Source organism: Microcebus murinus, chromosome 21 (assembly GCF_040939455.1).
Source record: "Microcebus murinus isolate Inina chromosome 21, M.murinus_Inina_mat1.0, whole genome shotgun sequence".
Taxonomy (NCBI): domain Eukaryota; kingdom Metazoa; phylum Chordata; class Mammalia; order Primates; family Cheirogaleidae; genus Microcebus; species Microcebus murinus.
This window is the reverse complement of record NC_134124.1, coordinates 16,150,638-16,174,000: the sequence shown is the minus strand read 5'-3', so window position 1 is coordinate 16,174,000 and position 23,363 is coordinate 16,150,638. Positions and strand designations below refer to the sequence as shown.

Sequence of the window (23,363 nt, the reverse complement as noted above, 5' to 3'; positions counted from 1 at the left end):
TGTGCTTGGGTGAAAAAGCTGATGTTACCAAAACAAGGAAGTCTTTGTTAAAAAATTGTTAACAGGATACCTGTTATGTGAAATGAGTCAGAATGGTTCTTAGGAACCTTGAAACATATTGCGAAGGAGGGAAAAGTGAACTAAGAGTTTTGAGGAGGAGGGAGGAAGGGGGAGGGTGGGCACACCTCGACTTGGGGTCTTATCTGAGAAAGTGACCCCAAAACTGGAATCCACTCCCCATCGAGTGGCCAGCGTCCCTCAGTGAGCTTGCAGGACCAATAAAGAAAGACACACCTGGGCAGGGCTGTGGGTGGCATTTTCTTTTTAATCTCCATAGTGTATTTGTTAAGTTTATTTATAAGCAGATCACTTCACTATTTACAGTACATGAGCTTAGAGATTCTACAGTTTTTGTGATGTAAACAATAACTCCGCAGTGGGAGTCTGAGAAAAGAAGCCAGTTCTGAAGTATTTACAGACGTTAAAATAGAACTTTATACTCACAGAATAATAATACATAGAGCAATTTGGTTAAATTATCTATGAAACTATAGAATCTGACAATGTACAAATACAGGAAAACATTTTCTCATTTAGAAGGTAAGACAGATAAATCACACCGGAAATAAAACAGGGACGATGACAACCACAATAATTAAAAGCAAAGAAGGTTTCTTCCTTGCCTCTTACAGATAAAGTATTTATATAAATAAGGACACAACCCAACAAAATGGAAAAAAATATATAAAAATCCTCTACCAATTAAAAAAAATAGCAAAACTAAAAACTCGATTCTCAATCATTAGCAGTGTCCTTTAAAAAATTAAAATTTAGCTTTCTATTATAAATAACAAAGCAGATGTGTCCCTCTGTGTAGGTGAAATTCTTGCACCTTTCTCAAGAAATGCATCAATGTAATTCCACATACACACACACACACATGCAGACACGCGTGTGTGCACGCACACATACCTATACACACACACAACACAAACACAGCCTTACACTCACACACCCCAGGCTGTAGTTACCTTATTGAGCTTCCTAATAAATAATGCCCCCTACGGTAGTACCCCTGGGGATGACAAAACCTCACAAGTTTAGCCATTCCCTGGTTTGACCCTGTCTCAGAGCCAGGGAAAGCCCCGGCTATTGCTCAGAATTCTCTAGGCTGCATGGTCATACCAACAGAAAAGGATTTGAGTCCAAGATTTGGAAATGCTGGAAGGGACCATAGGGACCACCTCGCCCAGTCGATTAAGGCTAGCTACAGACACCTTCTCTAGAAACCTGGGGTTGGGGAGAGGGATCTTGTGTTGGTTTCAACATGAGCAGCTGCCTCTGGCAGAAGCAGGTGCCCCAAGCCAATGCTAACAACATGGCACAGGAGGTGAGGGCAGTGGGCGTGAATTTCCAGAGCAGACTGCGCTAAGCTGGACTTCCGGATGGCCATCTTCCCCAGAAACCATCTGGAAATCCAGGCGGTCCACTTCTCTGTTCCACGTACCACCCTGACCACGCTCCCCTTGAGATTTCCAACCTGTTTCCATCAGAATCAGAATATCCTTCAAGAAACAAAGTTGGGAATAGTTTATGACTTTTTATTCCTAACACAAAAACATTTGACAAGATTTTAAAATACAAAATACAAACCCAAAAAGAATCAAATGAAAAACCCTATTTGGCTATTCGGTGGACCATATCAAAGGTCATGGCTAGGCCCCCAGCCCCAGAATCCTTAAAGCCAACCTCTTCGTGTGTCCCAAGGGTGTAACGCAGGCCACCTAGCAGAGGTTCACCTAACAAGGGCAGCAGCCGGGCTGCCAGTATTGCAGTTACAGTAAACCCCTCCTGGGTACCTGGACACAGGGTCCACTCCTGTCTCCTCTGCCCACAGGAGAGCTAGTGCATCTCTCAGTCTGCGTGAGAGCCTACAAAGTGGCTGCTTCTGGAGTCTTTTGACCCTAGCGTCATGCTGGGCTCTGAACACACAGACAGTTCATTCATGCCATTACATTCCCAAAGCGTTAGACAGCAAGGTGGCCATAAGGATGTATTTGCCTTCCATCTGGATAGCTGGTGGATACAGTCTCTGGCCACTAGATGGCGACTACATGTTGATAAGGCAAAGTGCTGAGGTGGAAACTGACCAATCCCCTCCACAAGTAACCCCTAAGCAAGGCTGGTACAGTGAAAAAGGAAGCTTTCTAAAGCTTCCTCGGAGAATCCTTTGACAAAAAGTATGGCAAAGAGAGGGTTCTAGCTATATAAACACCCCTTTGAGGAGGAGTTGCTGCACAGCCCAGGACTGACCACCTACAAAACCTTCTTTTCCAAGCCCCAGATTCAGGCAGCTGGATTTTTGCACTCCTGGCTGTGCAGGGCATTCTCATGAAAGAGAATGTCTGAAAGTCTGTCTCCCAAACCCCGGAGCCTCAATCACTGCTGCTATACCATTAAAGAAACAAAAAAACAAAAGCTGCCCTAAACATATGCAGTGTGATCGATGCCTCCTGTTGCCCCATATGCTTTACAATCATTTGAAAGAAATGTGCGAAAAAGTGCCTATGTTAAGCTGTTTGGAAAAAAACAAGTGTATTGCTAGTATTGTCTGGGAACCAGAGAGAAACAGCCAAGTGGTCTCGACATTCAGATTAAAAGCTGTTCAGCGGGGACAATGACAAGGCTAATGTGAGAGTGATTCCACATCGCCAAGTAGCCAACCTGGGGGATTAATTCCTCACCACCCCCACCAGAAACTATGGCTTAGATCTGTCCTGGGGAGCCGGCCTCCTCGTATAAGGCAACTCAGTAAGGACCGTGTGGGGTTGAACCTGTGGCCGGTTGGTTCTAGCAGAGAAACCCTCCCCTGAACAAGAGCTGGGCAAAGCCAGAGAATGAATTCGGTTGCCCAGGGGAGTGGTGGAGTCCCACGCCCCAGGATGGGAATCCAGGCCCTTCCCAGGTGACAGGGACTTCAGGGCTCAGAGTCCACATTCTCATTGGTTAGATGAGAAAACGGGCCCAAGGTCACCCAGGAAGTAAGGAACATCAGGGTTTCTCACACTGAGATGGCTTATAGTTAGATGATTTGCTCCACGAACACATTTCACTCGGCTGGGCTGTTTTTGTCTTTCTATAATACGAAAGTAGGTACCAAGATCCAAACCCGTGGCTCCCTGTTTCTAGGGCTCCTGACTAGCATCGGCTCTCCCGCTGCCGATGTCTCGGAAGGCATCTCTTGCCCTCTCCTCCCTCACGCCAGCCCATTCCCAGCCTCCGGTCCCAACCCCTAGGAGAGCACTGCACACAGCCAAAGGAGATCCATATTTTCCAGTGTAGAAACATGGAGCCAGGCTAAGTGTTGTGGTTTTCTCCAAGCACTTTTATTAGTTCATCAAAGTCAGCCTCTGCCTACCTCCTAGGTGTCCCGCAGCCGGCTCCCAGGGGCTTCCCCACCCATGTCTGTTCTGGGACAAAGACATCTCTGTGCACGTGAGTTTCTAGCTCCCGAGCTCTCTCTCCATTTACCCTGCACCTCCAGAGTCGGCAAGCAGCCCTGGAACCCATCTGTGTGTGCAAATGCTTCAGGGACTTGGGGACCAGCTTTAACATATTGCACATAGTACTAATCGGTTTCCTTCTGCCCCAGTGGGAAGGGGTGAGGGTCCCTCTTCTTTGGCCAGTGAAACCATTAGGTTCACTTTCTTTGCTATTGCACATCCAATTTCTTTCCCTGATCCTATCTGATGCTGGGATGTATAATTCCCCCAGACTGAGGGCAGCTGCTAAATCTCAAATGCTAAGAAAAATACTGTAATTTTGTCATCAGTGAGTCAGATCAACACATGCTCTAAGTTTATTCTGTTTCACAGTCGGGATGACCCATCTCTCAAACCACAGGCTCGGCTGAGATTTCAACTGAACTCAAGCCTAGGATGGGCCACGAACTGAGCTGTCCATGGAGAAGGGCTGGGCTGCCCTTCCCTGCCTCTCCTCAGTGGCCCTGGCAGGCATATTGCACATATCTAGGAGAAATAACTCTAGAAAAACTAACAAGCACAGGTTTTAGGCGATGAAAGATGTCTTATTGCATCTCTTCCCATGTTAGGACTTGAGGACCGAGTCTTTACAGCTCAGAGCATTCCTCCCTTCCTCCTCCGGCCCCCAAAGCCCTGCCTCTTTTCTGGGCACATATGACACTCAAAGCTGTGAGATCTCAAGGCAGACGCAGGCCCGACCAGTGCTTTCTGACTCAAAGCCATTTTCTGGTTGGGGGGCCAAGGTGTGAGGGGGCAAGAGGGTGGGGGTCTTAGCTGCACTCCATCCACTCATTTTTTACCTCTTTGATGCATTTTCCTTCGGTAACCAGAGCCCCCGAGAGTGAGGATTCTGATTCAGCCTTGTACAGACTGAGGAAGGAGATGGAAGAATTCCACTTAGTGTTTGGATCAGACATTTTTGGAAAACACCAGCACGGCGCAGAGATGGACAGCATGACCCGCCCTGCGAGGGCGGCTATTGACACAGGCTATGGTAAGCTTTTACGGTGATCACATGTAAACATCATCGAGAGCAAACACTAGGACAGAGCTACAACGAGATGGTTGCCAATGGCAGCTGCTCCCTCTGGGTCACTCCTTAATTTGGTGGGAAAGAGACAAAGGTTGACTAGTTTTGCTGGAGAGACCTTGGAGTTTCCTTGGTAAATAATCACAGCACCGAATGAGTCCTTCCAGATAGAGGTTTTCTGCAGGGTTGGGCAATTTGAGAATTTGTAGCCTTTTATGTATGGCGAGCAGAGACTACTCGGTGTCCTTGGCAGGCAGCATCCCTCATCCGTGGCCACCAGCCCTAACATTAGGCATGTCACGACCCAATGCCACATTCATATCTCTGCTCTGCTCAAGGGCCAACACCTAAGTAACTTCAAGTGCCAACACCTAAGTAACTTCAAGTGCCCTGGATTAATCTGATGTGAAAGGGCAGCTTCAACTGACCCCAAAGGGTGTGGGGAGAGACTCATCCTTCGCTAAAAATCCTATTTCTTTACCCTAAAAGACCACCAACCAGCTCAAGGCAGACCCTCTGGCCAAATGCAATCAAGGAAGAAGCAAATAGGAGGGGTGTAGAGATCATATCATCTAACTCCCTCCAGCACACTGAGGCCAGGCAAGGGAAGGGACTTAATAAATTCTTGGTGAAGTCAGGACTCCTCCCAGCTCTCCAGACTCTGCATCTAGTGCTCTATCCTACTGGCTTCTGCAGGGTAAAGGCTTTGTTTACTCCTTGATGCAAATCACGACTTCGTGATTTAAATTCGGCTCCATTCGATAACCGTTTATTGTGTGCCTACTATGTGCTAGGCAGTGAATAGCTATAAAGGAATTCTGAATGAACAGGTCTGTGCTGTGCAAAGTTTCATTTTTGGTCCATCCTCATAAGCCCTGCCTTCCCCTAATATGTTCCTGTCTGCTATTCCACTACCCGCCACCACCACCCCACCCTACTCAAGTGGAGCTATGTGTCACAGTAGTATTAGGAGTCTTGTGCCAAGGAATGGCTTTAGGAGAGTTTTCTCTCTCATGGATCGGGACATGAAAAACAGGGATGGGCCAGTAGGAAACCCAACCAGCATATGTTTCTATGTGATTGATGGAAATCTTCCAAAGATTAGACCAGCATGTCACAGAGATTAAACTCTGATCAATTAGTAATGGCTTCCCAGAGCACTGTATTGAGGATTCTTATCCAGGCTCGAAGAACACAAATGCTGTGATTGATTAGTTATGTCTGCAATGGCCTGGCGACATGGGAATAGTAGCACATGTGCTGTGTATTTGCCACCTGAGCCAGACACTGCCTTACCAGAAGCTAAGACTGTTGGAACTTACCTAATTCTCCCCTTCAGTCCATTTTGCATGGAAAAGGGTCCAGAGAAGTCAATGGACTTGACACACGGGAACTCAAACTCCCTATCCCCGCTAAAGCCTGTCTCCCCACGCCTTATCCACAGGCTGGGAGTATGCTCACCACCTAGGACGAGATCATGGGCTCAGTTTACCTACCGAGGTATTTGATAATCTTAAAACATAAAATCAACTACCAATTCTCAAAAGACTAAGCTTGGCATTAGCAACAAATTCAATTAACTTGTTTAGTTTAACGAGTCACTTTCAAATCTTTTAAATCAATGGGACTTTTTTGTTTTTTTTAAGTATAAAAATTTCCCAAGGAACCCTGATGTATGAAAGAGATCGGGAAGAACCGCTCTGTCTGAAGCAGAAGCAATGCACTCATACCCTGCCTGGCCACGCTCTCCCTCACGAATGGCCCCCAAGGCACCTGCAGAACAGCAAGCTGGACATGGCTTTGACATCACTCAAGAACACAAGGTTTAAACTAAAGCCCAGTTAGATGTTTTCTAAGTTGGAGGGAGCTAGGAGATTGTCTTATCCATCCCCAACCCTCACGTTCTTCTCCTGGCTCCCCCTGCCCCATGCCACCAAAACAACTTTCCAGATGAGGAAAAGCACAGGACGAGGGACTAGCTTAAGGGAGTGGGATGGCTTGGGAGTTGGCCCCCCAAAAATGATTGCTCCCAGACCGTCTGTCTGTACCATAGCCAGGAGGTCACTGCAGCTGTGATGGTGTGTCCAATAGGCAGAGGCAAACTGCAGGACCATCCGGGATTAAAGCTGACGGTACACCAAGACGCATGCCACAGCTTGAATTCGCCTGATGCTGGTGAGTCAACTGTCGACTTAACCCCTGAAATGAGCCCTCAGGCTACTAGCCTGGTGCCCAGTTTAGCCAAACTCACCTCTACCAGTCCCTGAAACTTTGCATCTTTACCCCAGCTACTGCAAAAGCACGGGCCAGGAATCAGGAGGCCTGGGCTGGGTCACCGCTCTGCCTTCTCACTGGCTATGGGACCTTGCTCAGTCATTTTGCCTCTTGGGGCATGACCAGCCTCACCCAGAAAAGGGGAGCAATACAGCTCACCCCACCTTCCTTCCAAGGTATCTGAGGGTCTACACACTAATAGATGGGCACCCGCTCTATGCGTGAGCTGGGCACAAGATGGGGGCTCTCGTTGTCATTTGACCCAAACTAGCTCAATAAGAGACAGGGCAGGGCTTGACAGAAATGGCCTGGAAACCTCTCTCCATGGCTCTTCCTTACGGCTGCAGGCCATGCTTTCCCGGGGACCAGCCTGCAGGCCACCTAGCACCACCAGGGCAATCCGGCAAGGGGAGCAGAGCAGCTCAGTGGCAAACACCTCATGCCAGTGCATAGTTAAAAAAATCAAGGAAGCAATACAATAATCCCAGGCACAGTACATCTGAGCCATAAATACATTATTTTAAGGATATACTTTTTTTTTTCTTCAATTAAAAATGAGTTTATAATCCTGATTCTATTCACAAGTAACGATTTCATCATCACACACTACAGACAAGAAATGGTATGGCGAACACAGCTGCGAGTCTACGAGAGGAAGTCCGTGGGGATGGCAGGGGCACTGGGTGGCCGACCAGCACTTCGAGGCGCACACGGGAAAACCCGTGGGAAGCGAGGACACTAATGTGGCAGTGGAACGTCAACACCATGGAAACTCACAGACAGAAGCAGCTTTGTTCAATGTAAACATTGATTTTTTTTTTTTTAAAAGGACAGTAGTTTCAAGTCTCTCTCTCACGTGTGTTCTCTCTCACGCTCGCTCGCTCTCTCTCCTTCTCAGATACTTGATTTCCTTGAAAACGTAAACATATTGGAAGGGCCTTGTCTGAGGTATTGAGGTATTCCTCGAGGGTTAAGGCTGTTATCAATGCAGGCTCTGCTGGGCCTCTTTCAGTAAGCTGTCGAAATCCATGGCTTCGTACTTGCTCTTGCCTGACGCAGGAAGGGCCTCTTCCGAATTGGAATCTGGGCACGGGGGCGGAGAAGCCGGTGAGAGCGGAAGGCAGCATGCAACCCAGGCAATCTCGAGATCTGCCACTAAGGGTCACCCTGCGGAGTGCCCTGGCCCAAGGCCTGGGGGGCAGGCACGAGCACTGGCCTGTAACCACCGACGGCCGTCCTGTGGTGACATCTGGGCCACGTGGACAGCATCTCGGGGCTTTGGCTGCCCTGTCTGTAGAGCAGGGGGCCCGAACCAGAGCACACCAGAGCGCCTGTCCAGCCCCGACACTCTGTGATTCTACTTCCCCGAACAGCTTCTCGCTCGGCAGTAACCTGGGGCAGGGGCCTATAACTGTATATGTAGCCAGGTGGCGCGCCACCTGGCCTGGAACCCACCTGGCGTCCCTGACAGAGCCCTGTCCTGGGAGTGAAGGCTGCACTGGACTCTCCTACAAACAGTGCTTTCCTACATCTTTGTCCTTCATCACCATCTTGTCCCCAGATGGCAAGGTCACGATGACGGCATTGTTTCACTGTAGTCCATTAATGGACAAGATGGCTGCCTTGTCAGGGGTCACCCGGAATGCCCCAAGGGGGCAGGGCAGCAGCTGGCCCTGTGACATCAAAGAGACAGTGGCCACGGCTCTACCAGTTGGCTGTGCACACAAGGTCAAACCTTCCCAGAGGCCACGGGAGGCTCGGCTCTCTTTGGTCCCAGTCATAGGACAGGACAAAAAGCACCAGAGGCCAGAAGACAAACAAGACGGCAGCCTCCAGGGCAAGGAGCTGCTGAGTTACCCCAGTCAGCACATGGGGCTTGGGTTTGGGAACTGTGTCCAGAGGGGCTTTAGGGCAGGGTTTCATTCGAGGAGTCACTGCCCCTCGAGTCTTGGGTCTCACTCGATGGTGGCTGGGCCTTGGGGACTTACCGTAGTCAGTGTATCTGGGCCAGCAGAAGTGCCGGAGCCCCCCGCAGCTCAGCTGGAAGGCGGGCTCGCTGCGCTTCCTCAGGGCAGCGCCGTTCCTCAGGGACAGGGCCGCGTGCTCGGAACACCGGTAGGTGATGAAGCCGTACCTCTCGCCTCTGGGGGACAGGACAAGGAGAGCGAGTTACTGGGCCGGCTTGGTGGGCACAGCCAGACCACCCGTTACCAGATGCAGAGCAGAACGCCACGAGGATTCCGTGCCCACGTCGCTCGGCCGCCTAAATAGAGACGCTGAGGATATGATCGCTAGGCTGACCTCCGCAATGTGATCGTAGTAAGGGCAGCTGATTTGTTGACTGTGTGCCGGCTGTCGGCCGCCACAGGTGGTCTCACATGCTTCTTAGAAGACCCCGTGGGTGGGTACTGCTGTTATCCCCACCCCATGGATGAGGAAGCAGGCTCCGTGGAGTCCAGTAATTTACCAGGAGGCAGTGGTACAGCAGGGATGCGAACATTAAAATCAGTGCCCTTAAAAACCTCTGCTTCCCCCATTATTCCCATTTTCCTGGATTTGCCACACCTACCCCCCAACTATACCACTCTCTGCATCCTTCAAAGCTGGGCTCAGCCGTCACTTCCTTGGCTACTAACTTGGCTGCCACCTCCCCTGACACAGCTGGTGTCATCCTTGAGGGTAGACATCCATCCTGTCTGCCTGCTCAGCATCCACTCCCCTTCCTCAACCAGCCTCAGGATGCCAGGGTAAGTCACATGACGATGGCCGTCCCCATTCAAGGATGAGCCTGTCACCCAGAGCTGAACCCCAAAGAATCCATCCCAGGTCTTTGCTGGAGCCATGCAGGTGACTCCTGCTTCCCCCGGGGTTGGTCTCTAAGCTGGTGGGAGGTAAGCTTGGAGCTAGAGGCAGCCACTTTGCAACCAGGAGGAAAGTCTGCCTAAGAAGGACCTGAAGTCAGTTCCACCTCGACTTTTCACTGTTACAAACAAGAAAAAGAATCCTGAATGATCAAGGGCAGAGACAAAGTGGCATTTCCCTACTGATCAGGATAGGCTTACAAACAGTAGGTGCCTAATAAACATTTAAGTGACTCATATTTCCTAACATCTCTCTGAACCAGGACAAAGTTGGAACCCTTCTGCCTTTTTTTTTTTTTGAGACAGAGTCTTGCTCTGTCACCCTAGGAGTGCAGTGGCATCATCATAGCTCATTGCAACCTCAAAATCCTGGGCTCAAGTGATCCTCTTGCCTCAGTCTTCTGAGTAGCTGGGACTTCAGGCATGTACCATGCCCAGCTAATTTTTCTCTATTTTTTTAGAGATGGGGTCTCATTCTCATTCAGGCTAGTCTTGAACTTCTGACCTCAAGCAATCCTCCTGCCTCAGCCACCCAGAGTGCTAGGATTAGAGGTGTGAGCCACCATGCCTGGCCCCTTCTGCCTCTTTAAACGTCTAAAATTGGTAGTATGTCCAAAACTCTACTCTCTATTTCTATAAATTTGACTTATTTATCTATCTATTTATTTACCTAATTTTTCCAGAGACAGGGTCTCATTCTGTTGTCCAGGCTGGAGTGCAGTGGTGCAATCATGGCTCACTGCAACCTTGAACTCCTGGGCTCAGGTGATCCTCCCACGTCAACCACCTAAGTAGTTAGGGCTAGAGGTGTGCGCTACCATGCCTGGCTAATTTAAAAACATTTTTTCTTTTTTTTTTTTGCAGAGCTGGGGTCTCACCATGTTGCCTAGGCTGGTCTCAAACTCCTGGCCTCAATATCCCAAAGTGCTGGAATTACAGGCACGAGCCATCATGCCCAGACTGAATTTGACTATTTTAGATATATCACATAAGAGGAATCGTACAGTATTTGTCTTTTTGTGACTACCTGATTTCACTTAGCATGTCCTCAAGTTTCATTGATGTGGTAGCATGTGCTGGAACTTCCTTTTTAAGGCTTCATAATATTCTACTTTATGTGCATTTTGATTATCTATTCATCTGTTGATAGACATATGGGTTGTTTCCACCTCTTGGCTATTATGAATAAGACTGCTATGAACATAGGTAAACAAATATCACTTTAAGATTCTGTTTTCAAGGCTGGGTGTGGTGGCTCCACGCCTATTATCCTAGCACTCTGAGAGGCCAAGAGTTCGAGACCAACCTGAGCAAGAGCGAGACCCTGTCTCTACAAGAAATAGAAAAATTAGCCAGGCGTGGTGGTACACACCTGTAGTCCCAGCTACTCACACGGCTGAGGCAGGAGGATCACTTGAGCCCAGGAGTTTGAGGTTGCAGTGAGCTACTATATTCTAGCCTCAGTGACAGTGACAGAGAGAGACCATGACTAAAAAAAAAAAAAAAAAAAAAGAAAGAAAGATTCTGTGGATATATACCCGTAAGTAGAATTGCTGGATCATATTGTAGTTCTATGATTCTTTTGAGGAACTACCATATTGCTTTCCATATCAGCTGCATTATTTTACATTCCCATCAACACTATACACAAAGGTTCCAATTTCTCCACATCCTTGTGACCACTTATTTTCTGTTTTTTTTTTTTTTTTTTTTTGAGACAGAGTCTCGTTTTTTGTTGCCTAGGCTAGAGTGAGTGCCGTGGCATCAGCCTAGCTCACAGCAACCTCAGACTCCTGGGCTCAAGCAATCCTTCTGCCTCAGCCTCCCAAGTAGCTGGGACTACAGGCTTGCGCCACCATGCCTGGCTAATTTTTTCTATAAATATTAGTTGGCCAATTAATTTCTTTCTATTTATAGTAGAGACAAGGTCTCGCTCTTGCTCCGGCTGGTTTCGAACTCCTGACCTCGAGCAATCCGCCTGCCTCGGCCTCCCAGAGAGCTAGGATTACAGGCGTGAGCCACCGCGCCCGGCCTGTTTTTTTTTTTTGATAGTAGCCTTTCTAATAGGTAAGAAATATGTACTAACTCTTACACATAAACTATTTTCTTGCTGAAGCTTTTTATTATTATTATTGCTGAATTAGAATTTAAAAACCCTAGTAACTTAGTTTGCAGATATAATGGGAGTTAATTTAGAAATATCTCAAAAGTGACAAAGTTTTGACACCCACATTGCGCACTCACAGGCAACCTGTTCTTTTTGCAGATCCCCTGGCAGATGAAACGCTGCCTTCCCCAGTGAGTGAGGAAAAACTAGGGCTGTCGGCAAAACAGAAGGCTGGGGGCTTGCTGCTACAGAGGAAGGGAGGGGTGTGATGGCGGCACGGAGCCTGCGGTGCCACCAGGCCCCAGTGCGAGCGCGTCCTCTAGCTGCCAGCAGCTGCGTGCTGGCCTGCACTGTCTCCAGGGCAAAGGCCGGTTCCAGCACCTGCTCTGCCACAAACTAGCTGCTCAGTTAACTTGTCTGAGCAAGGAGAGCAATGGAAAGAGTAAGGAGAGCAATGGAAAGAGTAAGAGCGCCCACTTCACAGGCGCTCTTGTGCGCGGAGACTGCCTGGCACTTAGGAAACTGTCAGCACTTGTGGCTGTCGCTGGCTGCACAGGTCCTTCTTCTGGGCCGAGTTTTCCAGGTCTAGGCTGTGGATCCCATCAAATTCATTTCACAAATCGTCCTGGGCATCTTTTGTGTGCCCAGCCCTGGATCGGGGACCCTCCCCGCACCTGCCACGGCTTGACTGGACTCACCTCTTACTCCTCGTCAGCACCTGGCACTCTACGACCTCGCCAAACACTTCGAAGCGCCTCTTCAGCTCTCGGGAGCTCATGTCGCTGGAGAGATTTCGAACGTACACCACGCGGCCTTCGCCCTGGAGGAGGAGGAGGAGGACAGAGAGGGAGAACCAGTCATCGCCTGGCTCCCTGGGCCCCTGGTGGTGGGCGCCCGCGGAGCTTCCCCCCAGTTCATGATGCCTGAGCAAGCGACACCAGCTGGACTCAAAGAGAGGACGGCGACAACCTCTACGCCAGAGGACCCGCCCTTGTTGTAGGAGTGGGCCTGAGAGTGTTGGGTGGTCACGTGGCCCCAAAGGAAGCAGCTGCTTACGGGGAGGAAATGAGCAGAGCTGGGCTGAGAGGGACAGGGGCTTATCACCGTTAATGTAACTGCACGCTCGGCAGCTTCCGGACTGTTCTAAGTCTGAGGAGGGGAGGAGCTGGAGTGGAACCACAAGTTGCAAAGGATGGTGATGGGGCACCGGGAGTCAGCGAGGGTTGCAAGGAGAGGGGACGAGACGGGGGCATCAGGGCTATTGGAGCCACCAGTATCTCTGGTTTTCCATGGGCAAAGCGGCGGAAGCCTCAGTGTAGACGCTGTGACCAAGAAGGCGCCTCTGGGAGAGCCTGATGCTGAGCCAGCAGACGCCGGCAACAGGCCGGCAGAGGGTGGGGACGGGGGAAAGCCCAGGCTAGAACGTTCCCTCCTCTCCTCTCAGATCTGTGATGTGACCGAGTGGAAGCCACTGCTGTTGGAAGAGTCACTGTGACTTGCTAGGGAAGTCCAGCCTTGTCCCTGGAAACCCGTGCTCCCATGGGCAAAACCGACAGTTTCTGGTTCAGACAGGCTTTTTTTGGGAAGAGCCAGTGATTCTCCAGCCATCCCACCCACACACCATAGGCGGCAAGGAAGAAACCCCAGGCCCGAGGTCCATAAGCAAGGTCACGAGAACCGTTCATCCCACGCCATAACACGTCTAGGTTCGGCAGAGTAGAGAAATCCCCTCCTCCCAGCCTCCTTGTAGCTTCTTGAAGTCATGTTGCTGTTCCCCACCACCCCAAAGGCTTTGCCGGGTTGCTCCTTTTCATCCCTCAGGTCCCAGCTCCTTGGAGATGCCCTTCCCTGACCACCCACATAAGCACAAGCTCCCCAGCCGTCCTAACACGGCTGTTTATTTCAGATATCTCGGTCATGACATTATTCATTTCACGGTGCTCATCCTGCTCTGTAATTACATTGTTTATGGGTCTACTGTCTTTCCCTCCCTTCTGCCCAACCACAAGAGTGGGGACCTCATCTGTCTTGCTCACTGCGGTCATCTAAAGCCTGGGACAGGGCTGGGCCCGTAACTGCTGAACGATCACACGTGGACTCCAAGAAGGCGCTCCGTGCGCAGCCTGTGCTAAGTACCTGCTTGCAGACAGCTGCGCACCTCCGGGGTAGCACACGTCCTGTGCACCCCACTCCTCAAAGCGCCACATCATGGGGGAAAACCCAGCGGGAGTCTGCTTGTCTTTCTGAGCTCCTCTCCCTCCTTTCCGGTACCATGACATAGCCGGCCGGCTCCAGCTCCCCACTGCAGGCTCCTGAAGTATTTTCTCCGTGGGGAGCTTTGCAGTAGGCTCACCAGACAAACCCACAAGCCCAGGAAGGGCCTGTGGACTGGCTCTTGGAGAGGATCAGGGAGGTCCACAGGGAGGAAGGGACAGGCTCTCTTGGTCCCTTAGCCCTGATTGGGTTGGTAGAACCCATGCGAATCACAGGCCCAAATCTCTTATGTACAGATGAGTAAAGCGAGGCTCAGGGAAGCTGGGGGACCCGCCCAAGGTCACACAGAAGGTGGTGGCAGGGCTGGCTGATGACCTGTCAGCCTGACACTCCCCACCCCCCACAACCTGCCCTCTTGGCTCTCTCAAGGTCCCAGGTGCTGCTGAGCCTTAAATCACCCCCAACTGCAGGCCTCATGGCCAGTCTCTTGGCTGGACTTCACCTGCTGCCACCTTTGATGCCCTTTGGGGACCCTTGTGCGTTTCAAATGACAGCAATAAAACTGCCTTCTGCAGGCCACAGTCTCTTCTTCCCCAGGCAGGGGCTGAAGGCTGAGGGGCTCACCAGCCAGCCTCAAAGGGCTCTGGGTCCACGAAGCCCCCACCCTTCCTCCTTGTCCCCGCTCGCTCCGGGGCCCCAGGTCACTTACAATGGCCTTTTCCCGCCGCTTCCTGGCATGCCGGACGCTTGGCGTTCTGTCTGAACACGGCCCTCTGCTCTCACATCTGTCAGTGAACAAGCAAAGCAGAGGCACTCACTCTCGGGAGGACCACGGGGCCGGGGGGCGTGCTCCAGGAGGCAAGGGTGCTGCTTTGGGGCTCAGGCCAGAGCGCGCACGCGTCCAAACCCCCTCCTGCGGAAACCCAGCTTCCCTTCAGCAAGGGTGGCGCGGCGCTGAGTGTGGGTCTGAACACTTGCACGCCTGCCTTCTGCCAGCTTCGGGGGCTACCTCGCCGGGAACCACTGTGCTGCTAATTATAACCCACCCTGCTGAGCCTCGCCGATGCCCTGCCCGACAGGGGCAGGACAGCCCTTTCGCTTCATTACCTTATTTGACCTGCTGAAAAAAACCCTAGCAGGCCTTATGTCTCCCAATTTTCCAGACAAAAACTCTGAGGCTCGGGTTTGAGATGGGACTGGCCCACAGTTAGAAGGCTGGGAAAGTCAGAGCTAGAAGCAGGTCTTCTGATTCTAGAACTGCTGCTCTCTCTGCAGCTTTGTGCCTCGGCCAAGCAACAGCCCCCACTAACTAGTCCGCAGAGCCCACGCAGGCCCCTGGGTGCAACGCGCCTGCAGCCTTCCTCGCCCGTCCGCACGCTGCCCTTGCTCCTCCGGTCTGAGTCCTTGAGAAATACGGCCCGGAGGAAAAGGACGCGGGCCCATGAGTCAGACAGCCTGCGTGCAGACCCCGCTCTACCACCTCCCTGCTGGGTGACCTTGGGCCAGGTACAGAAGCCCTCTCAGCTTCAGTTCTTCTTCTGCAAAACAGGAATAACCAACTGTGTCCACCTCCTTGGCCATTTGCAAGGATTAGATTTTTAAAAATGCATGTAAACCCTTAGCCTAGGAACTGCTTGATAAACGTTTGCTCTATTTTCCTATTTAACCTCTCTGAGCCTCAGCTTCCACATCTATAAAATGGGGATAAGAAGCAGATGTACCTTCCAAGTCCATCTGTGAAGCTCAAACAGGGTAAGAGGAGGGGGTGTGGCTTGCAAACTTTAAAGTGCTATATAAGTATAGTATTCTCATCCCTTTGCAACAGCATGGGTAGGCCGTGCCCACCTGAAGAGCTGAGCTGACTGGAAGGCACTATGGGGTTTAGGGTCTGTGTTGTTAAACTGGCTCAAAGTGCTTCCTGTGCATGGATGTTTGGTAGTGGAAGCACCAGTCTGGAGAAAAGCTGGTTCCTAGTTTTACCAGGCTTACCAGGTACCAAACTCGGCAAGAACCCAGTTAACCAATTAACTTTTTCCAGTGAGCAGAAAAAAGCCAGCCTTGAACCTGGCCCGGAGGTGAGAAGAGGAAAAGGAGAATCCATGTGGGTTTCTAGAGAGGTTGTTAACGGTCCCCCGGCAAGGGCAGGAATACAAGCCCTGCCCGAACACCCCTGAGCTGGGCAGGACAGGAGGAGGCAGGGAAGCTCCAGCTTTGGCCCCAGGGATGTGTTTCAACATGAAGAGAGCCTTGGAGACGGCCAGTGTGGAGACTGAGCGGTTTAGCTCACAGCAAAGCAAGGCTGAAGCCAGCCTCTTGACCTGGGAGGACCGTAAGGCTTGTGCTCCTCCTGGGGAAAGCAGGGAGCCAGAAAGAGAGGCTCAGCGAGGCCCGACAGATGCCAGCTCCGACTGATGGCTCCTGGCTTATTATACAGAAGGGTTTGTAGGAGAAATTGCCGGGAAACTCATGGGGAATAGAAAATTTAGGGCTTTTTAACATTAGTTTGTGGGGAGTTCACAAACCCCCTAAAACTGAATGCCTAGTTAGATGCTCATGTACATTTTATCAGAGAGAGAGGCCTTTGTTTTAATCAGCTTTGCAAACAATTAAGAGCCATCGGTGTATAAATACGAAGCTGAAGTACTCTAAGAAAAGGTAACTTCAGCCGGGCGCGGTGGCTCATGCCTGTAATCCTAGCTCTCTGGGAGGCCGGGCCGGGCGGATCGTTTGAGTTCAGGAGTTCGAAACCAACCTGAGCAAGAGCGAGACCCCGTCTCTACTATAAATAGAAAGAAATTAATTGGCCAACTAATATATACAGAAAAAAATTAGCCGGGCATGGTGGCGCATGCCTGTAGTCCCAGCTACTCGGGAGGCTGAGGCAGGAGGATTGCTTGAGCCCAGGAGTTTGAGGTTGCTGTGAGCTAGGCTGATGCCACGGCACTCACTCTAGCCTGGGCAACAAAGCGAGACTCTGTCTCAAAAAAAAAAAAAAAAAGAAAAAAAAAAGAAAAGGTAACTTCATCTGACCTGAATCCTGGTCTCAGAGTAGGTACTCTGGCAACACCAGAGTACCACCTGGCGGTGTTAGGAATGCCAGTTCTCCACCTCCACCCCCACCCGACACATCAGATGCCCAAGTGGGCCCAGCAAGCCCGGCTTAAGCCCTGCACTTGACAATGGGCTCAGCTCTGTAACCAAGAGCAGCACCTAGTGGCCACTCAGGCCCTCCTCGGGCACAGGGCTGGAAACCAGCCTGCCCAGGCAGGACCAGGACCTGCCGTCCTGCTGTGATCAGAGACAGGCACCCTCTCCCCCCACCGCAGCTTTGGTTCTTTCTGTTCTTTCTGCCCAGCTCCCTGGCTGAGTTTGGACTGGTGCCTTCTCCAGTCTGGCTCAGTGAGCACAGATGGTTTGGGCGAGCAGGACCCTGACCCGTCATTCCACACCGAGGTAAAGCCACAGCACAATTCAGTGGGACCCAGAGATGGGAATAATCGCTGCTTTGAATCCAGGGACTTTTTCAGAACACAGATTAGGGCTAATCTTTCTCTTACATGTAAACACATAGGTTTTCAACTGGGCATGTACACGTTTGCACAAAAACCTATCCATTTTAAATAAAAAAGCAGATGCATAAGGGACAAGTTCATTTAGACATAATCCCACAATCGGCCAGGAGAGCTTGTTCTCCCGAGGCCAGGAGATCTGGAGATTTGGGACACTCCAGTTTCACAGACCAGGCTTTGCTTGCCTGCAGACTCGCCCACAGCTCCCCCAAGGAGACCACCTTCAGGGCCTCCGACCAGGACACAGGCCCCAGAGGGAGATGTAGCCTCAGTTTCCAAGCAAGTTTCCCGGGTCTCCTCTCCCCGCTCACGCCCTGGAACCTAGGGTCCTCAGCTGCCCACGGCCCCTGCGGCCACCCGTCCATACCTGAAGTTCCTTCGGGTGGCTGGTGACCAGGAGCGGCAGGATGAGGAGCCAGAGCTCGAACGGCTGCGGGAACAGAGTGGCCGACCGGCCTTGCTCGGTGGGCTCTGGTAGGGGCAGTGGTCGGAGCGAGGGGGGCTGACCCCTGAGTCCTCTTCTTCATGGTCCTCCTCCTCCTCTTCCTCCTCCAGGAGGAAGCTGCTCTCACCACTGCTGCTGCTGCTGTCCTCAAAGACGGTGTCATATTCAGGGCTCTTACACGAGGCCAGGTCTTCATCCTCCAGGGCGGTCTCCAGCAGCCCAAAGTGCTTGGTGAGGCTGGCGCGGATCTCGTGGTCTCTCAGCAGCATACTGTCCTTGGGTGGGACGCCAGCATCACAGCTCCTGTCTTCCTCCCTGCTGGGGGCCTGTGCCTCAGCCTGAGGGGCACCCTGCTGGGGCCAGTCCTCAAGGTGGACCCCAGATGGCTCCCAGGACCTCAGCACCTTCCTCTGCAGGGCACCCTCTGGCCTGAGCACCTGGCAGTAGTCATGGTCTCCAAAGGAACAGGAGAAGGGGCGCTTCTGGCCAGCCTGGGAGGCTGGCGGCTGGGCGGTGGCATGCCGCAGGTGGGACAGGAGCTGACTCCGCTCTGGGTGCTTCTTTGGCAGCTTGTGGGCAGGCCCCGAGGTGGCCCCGAGCTGGAGGCCCTCAGGAGAGGGGAGGCTGGGAGCTGTGTCGTGGCCCAAGCCGTGCTTGATGTCTGGCTTGAAGGGGTCCTCCTCGGTGGGCTTGTACGGGGGTGTGGTGGGTGGAGTGAGGCCTGCCCAAGCAAGAAGAGAAAGGTGAGGTCGAGACACATCGCTTCTCCAAGGGACACTGAACACTACTCTGGGATTGCAGGCGTCACTAACTGATCGCTGCCCTGCTGGCTGAGCCTGGAGGTGGCCTGGGAATCCTTCAGTCCTCTGGCGTTGGCATGTGATGACATCCATTTGCCATCGCTTTTGTGACCTGGTAATGGCAGCTGGAGCCTCCAAGTTATCTGAGATACTCTTCCTGCTGCACATCCAGCCATCCGACTACTCCTCCTAAATGCCTCCGAGGTCTCCCTGCACACAGCCAGGCAGGTGCCAAAGACTGAACTGCCCACTGGGATCTGACAGCGCCCTACAGTGCTCCTGCAGCTGACCTTGGTCCTCATTCTCCCCAAATTGCCACAATGCCCTTCTCTTCCTCCCTGGGGCTCCTGAAGCAAACCCCTCTGCCTTTTGGCCCATTTGTCACTGCTCTTTCCTGCCACCTCCCTTCTACCACACAGTAAGCCCAGGTGATTAGCGTCTCTGATGCACCAGGGGCTTTGCTTGGCCTGATCCTGCTGCTGGCCATACCTTCCCCTTCTTGGTCTTTCCGATGTCTGATCATCAAACCCTCATGTCCCCACATGAGGTTTCACATGTCCCCTGCTCTGGGCGCCCTGCAGTCTTCCCAGGCCACATTCCTACCCAGCCCTGTCTTCTTCTGCAACCCAGAGCTCCTGTACACACTTTGAAATTAGTCACATCAGTGCTCGCCATGGTGCAGGTCCCTGTCTCTCCCAAGAGACTGCGGGCTCCTCTGGGGAAGATTTGTGTCTCTTTCTTTTTTGACCCTGATACTACCTTATGTGCCGATTACGGGCAGCTGAATGGCTAACCCCTCCTTGAGTCTCTCAACACCCAGCGCAGCCTGTGGGCAGTGGCGGGGAGGGCTCTCTGGGCACCCCTCACTGCCTGAGGGGCTCTTCAGTGTGGGCGATTCATGCCAGGGGGCTCTCCAGCTCCCTCAAAGGCACCCCACCAGCAAACCCCCGGCTCACCTGCCGTGCCGCAGAGCTCCACTGTCAAGGTCTGCTCAAAGCTCTTCTTGCCAAAAGGAGGGTCGCTGATGGGGGCAGGGAAGACAGAAAGGAGAGAGGCAGGTCGGCAGCAGCTTCCACTTCCCCCAGCATGCAAGGCGGGTAAGGGACACAGGGATGGCCCCTGCTCCTGCTGCCCATGGAAACGGAGCCTGGGGAGGTCTGCTGGGGGGACCCCCACCCCGGCTGTTGAAGAAATTCAAGCTGCACAATTCTTTTTTTTTTTTTTTTTTGAGACAGAGTCTCACTTTGTTGCCCAGGCTAGAGTGAGTGCCGTGGCATTAGCCTGGCTCACAGCAACCTCAATCTCCGGGGCTCAGCGATCCTACTGCCTCAGCCTCCTGAGTAGCTGGGACTACAGGCATGCGCCACCATGCCCGGCTAATTTTTTGTATATATATTTTTAGTTGGTCAATTAATTTATTTCTATTTTTGGTAGAGACGGGGTCTCGCTCAGGCTGGTTTCGAACTCCTGACCTTGAGCAATCCGCCCGCCTCAGCCTCCCAAAGTGCTAGGATTACAGGCGTGAGCCACCACGCCCGGCAAAGCTGCACAATTCTTTTAGGAAATGCAGGCAAGGTTTGCTGAAGTGTGGACAGAGGACAAGTGTTGTCAGCCTCCTCGTTTTACAGGTGGAACAACTGAGGCCCAGAGGGAAGAAGGAACTTGCCAGAAGTCACACGGCACTGTCAGCTTTTTCCCAGGGACAAAAGAACTCTTTTTAGGGTCCCAAAGAGGACAGCTTATGAAATGGCCTGACGCCTGATACCCAGTCTTTCTGCTGGGCCCGCATAAGTCAGCTTCTAAAAACCAACCCCTTCCAAAGGAGCGCAGCTCCTGAGGGCCCCAGATGACAATGAGGGCAAGGGCCTGGGGCCAGGGCCAGGTTCAGTGACTGATGGAACCCTTCCCACCCCCAACACACACACCCAACAAGACAAACTCGCATGGAATACTACGCCAATAATTCCTAAAAATATACCTTTGTGACAAGGTCAGCATGAGGCACCTGGGAGAGTCTGAAAAGAAGACAAAAACATAAAAATAAATTTCTCCGACATGGCATCAAGAGCAGATGTTTCCCCTCTGGAGGAGACCCCAAACTTCCACTGCTGCCGAGCACAGCTGCCCTTTGGGCAGGTGACCCAAATGCCTCTGCATTTTTAGGGACGGGCAGGAACAACTCAAACCCACCTTCCACCCCAGGCTCTCAGCCCAGCGGCTACTTGATTTTTGCGGGAAGAACAGATGGGCACAAGGGTGACACCTCCTGGCCAAACAGGGTAGCACAGGGAAGAGCTCTGACTCCCAAGTCCCACAGCTTGGGGCTCTGGACAGAGGCGGGTGCAGGACTGATCACTCAACAGACTGTGCCTCGGTCTGTGTCATTCACCGGAGACAAGAACCCGTGCCCAACACACAGGCTTCTCGTCGGGAGCCAACGAGCATAACCTGTGTCATATCCGAGACCAGGGCCGGGCACAGGCAGTGCACAACAGCTCACGGTTCCTGTTATCATCGCCACTATTACCTACAGCTGAATTTATAGACACACCTCCGTCACATCATCCTCGGCAAGTCTACGTTATAGCATCGCTCACGATTTCTAATTCTCTTCCTTTTTTGTTTGCTTTTTGACCGTCCCCCCCTCCCTCTGAAACATAAGCCCCTCGAAGGCATCTTGCTCCTCGTTCGTTAAGTGGCATCCCGCCCGTGCGTGATGGGAAACTCAGAGATGGGTGGCTGTTCTCCTGAAGATCTGCCCTAATTAGCCCCAAGAGAAGCTGCAGCCCCAGAGCAGAAGGGGCTCGCCCGACCTCGCAGACACGCGGGGCAGGACACACATGTGGGGCCCCGGCGCCAGTGCAGAGGGCACGCCACACCCGTCCCTGCCCCCGCCTCGCACACCACCGACTCTGACTACCTCCGGGAGGGAGCCTCGGGCAGCTGGGGTCCTCATCCGTGTCCCCGCACCCGCTCTCACAGGGGCTCTCCAGGGCGGGAATCTGGGGTCCCGGTAGAAGCTGCTGGTCTTGGCCAGTGTCCTCGTCCGTGGCGCTGCCCAGCTCCCCCTCAATGTCGTAGGCCTTGGGGGCCAGGCACAGCGAGGGCAGAGCACCTTGGGGCTCCGAGGGGACTAGGGACTCTTCAGGGAACATCAGCCAGGGGCCCAGCTCGGGGTTCAGTCTCCTTGACCGCCGCACGGGGCACACAGAGCTCCCCAGCTTCCTCCCCGGCTTGGTCCGCAGCAGGCCTCGGCCCGGCCTTTTCCTGCCCCACTCCTCCTCCTCCTCCTCTTTTTCTTCTTCCTCTTCCTCCTCTGCATCTTCTTCCTCCTCCTGCTGCTGCGGCCTGGCAGGCCGGCGGACGTCCCCCTTCACCTCCAGCCGCAGTGGGCGCAGGCTCGGTCTGGGCCCGGTGTTCTTGGGCGAAGCTGTGATCCTTACCTCCTCCACCGGGGGTGGGTGGCCAGGGGAGGCCTGGCCGTCTCTGGGGGGCCTGGGCTTGGACTGTGGGGTGAGGGAGGCGTAGACAGGCGTGGCCAGGCGGTAGGGTTTGCTGACATCGCAGAGAACATCTCGAGCTAGAAGTTCCCTCAAAATGGAGAACTCAGCCCAGGAGGCTTTGGAGGGGTGCTGGGGCCGGGGCCTGACTCGTGTGGAGGGGCTGCCGCAGGGCTGGGAGGCTGGCAGCTTCCTCTGGGGGAGGCAGTAGGTGTGCATGTAGCGGATGAGCTGCACCATGGCCTGCATGTCCTCCTGGGGGACCCGGGCACCAGGGCTTGCCCTCGAGGGCACTGGGCAGTCCCGGGGAGAGGCTGGAGCTGGCTGGGGGCTTGGGCAGTCCTCACCCGGCTCCTCGTCCTCCCTGGCAGGAGGCCGGGGACTCCAGGGGGCTGGCAGCTGCAGGCCCCTGTCCGGGGAGTGGGCTTTCGAGGTTAGGTGTTTATGCAGCTCTGTGCAACTCCGGCTCTGAGGCTGCGTCACGGGGGTCTTCTTGTCGTGAGTGTTGTCTACCTAGAGAGGGAAGATGCCAGGGTGAAGAGGGAGCCCCACACTGCTCCCTTCTGCCCCATCTCATGGCCCCTGGCCAGCCTGGAGTCTCACCTGGACCAGGAGGACAGGCAGGTTTCCTTCACTCCACCCCCAGCCTCTGGTACAGAGCTTGGCCCCGGGCCATGCTCGGCGGAGGAGGAAGGAAGGATGGCCAGCCTCCTAACAGGTCTCCCAGCCACACAGACCCTTCCAGATTCCCTGCCAAAGCCCTGCTCTGGCCATCCCCCTCCCCCGCTCCATACCCTTCAGTAACAGAGCAGGAAGTGGACTCGTGGCTGCCTAGGGCTGGGCGTGGGAAGGTCGCAATGTAAATGGGGGTCTGGGGGTCTCCTGGGATGACAGATATGTCCTATTACGGGGAAGTCGCCATGGCTGCACAACTGTAAATTTACTAAAGATCACAGAATTGTACTTTTAAGATAGGTGGCTCTTATATGTGTAAATGGTATCTCAGTAAAGTTGTTTAAAA

At 52.8% G+C, this 23,363-nt stretch overlaps 1 protein-coding gene across 1 annotated transcript in view; it reads right to left on the bottom strand.

Moving 5' to 3' along the window:
• Positions 1-305: 305 nt before the first annotated feature.
• The window catches only part of PPARGC1B (PPARG coactivator 1 beta), a 112,909-nt gene continuing 89,851 nt past the window's right edge, over positions 306-23,363 (bottom strand). Inside the window, exons 5-12 of the mRNA XM_012741556.2 lie at positions 21,763-22,855; positions 20,821-20,857; positions 19,799-19,863; positions 17,965-18,763; positions 14,738-14,813; positions 12,513-12,634; positions 8,835-8,989; positions 306-7,929 (exon numbers count right to left, since the gene is read on the bottom strand). Of these exons, the coding sequence (XP_012597010.2) occupies positions 7,829-7,929; positions 8,835-8,989; positions 12,513-12,634; positions 14,738-14,813; positions 17,965-18,763; positions 19,799-19,863; positions 20,821-20,857; positions 21,763-22,855 (2,448 nt within the window). The 3' untranslated portion in view covers positions 306-7,828. The remainder of the gene's footprint in view (positions 7,930-8,834; positions 8,990-12,512; positions 12,635-14,737; positions 14,814-17,964; positions 18,764-19,798; positions 19,864-20,820; positions 20,858-21,762; positions 22,856-23,363) is intronic.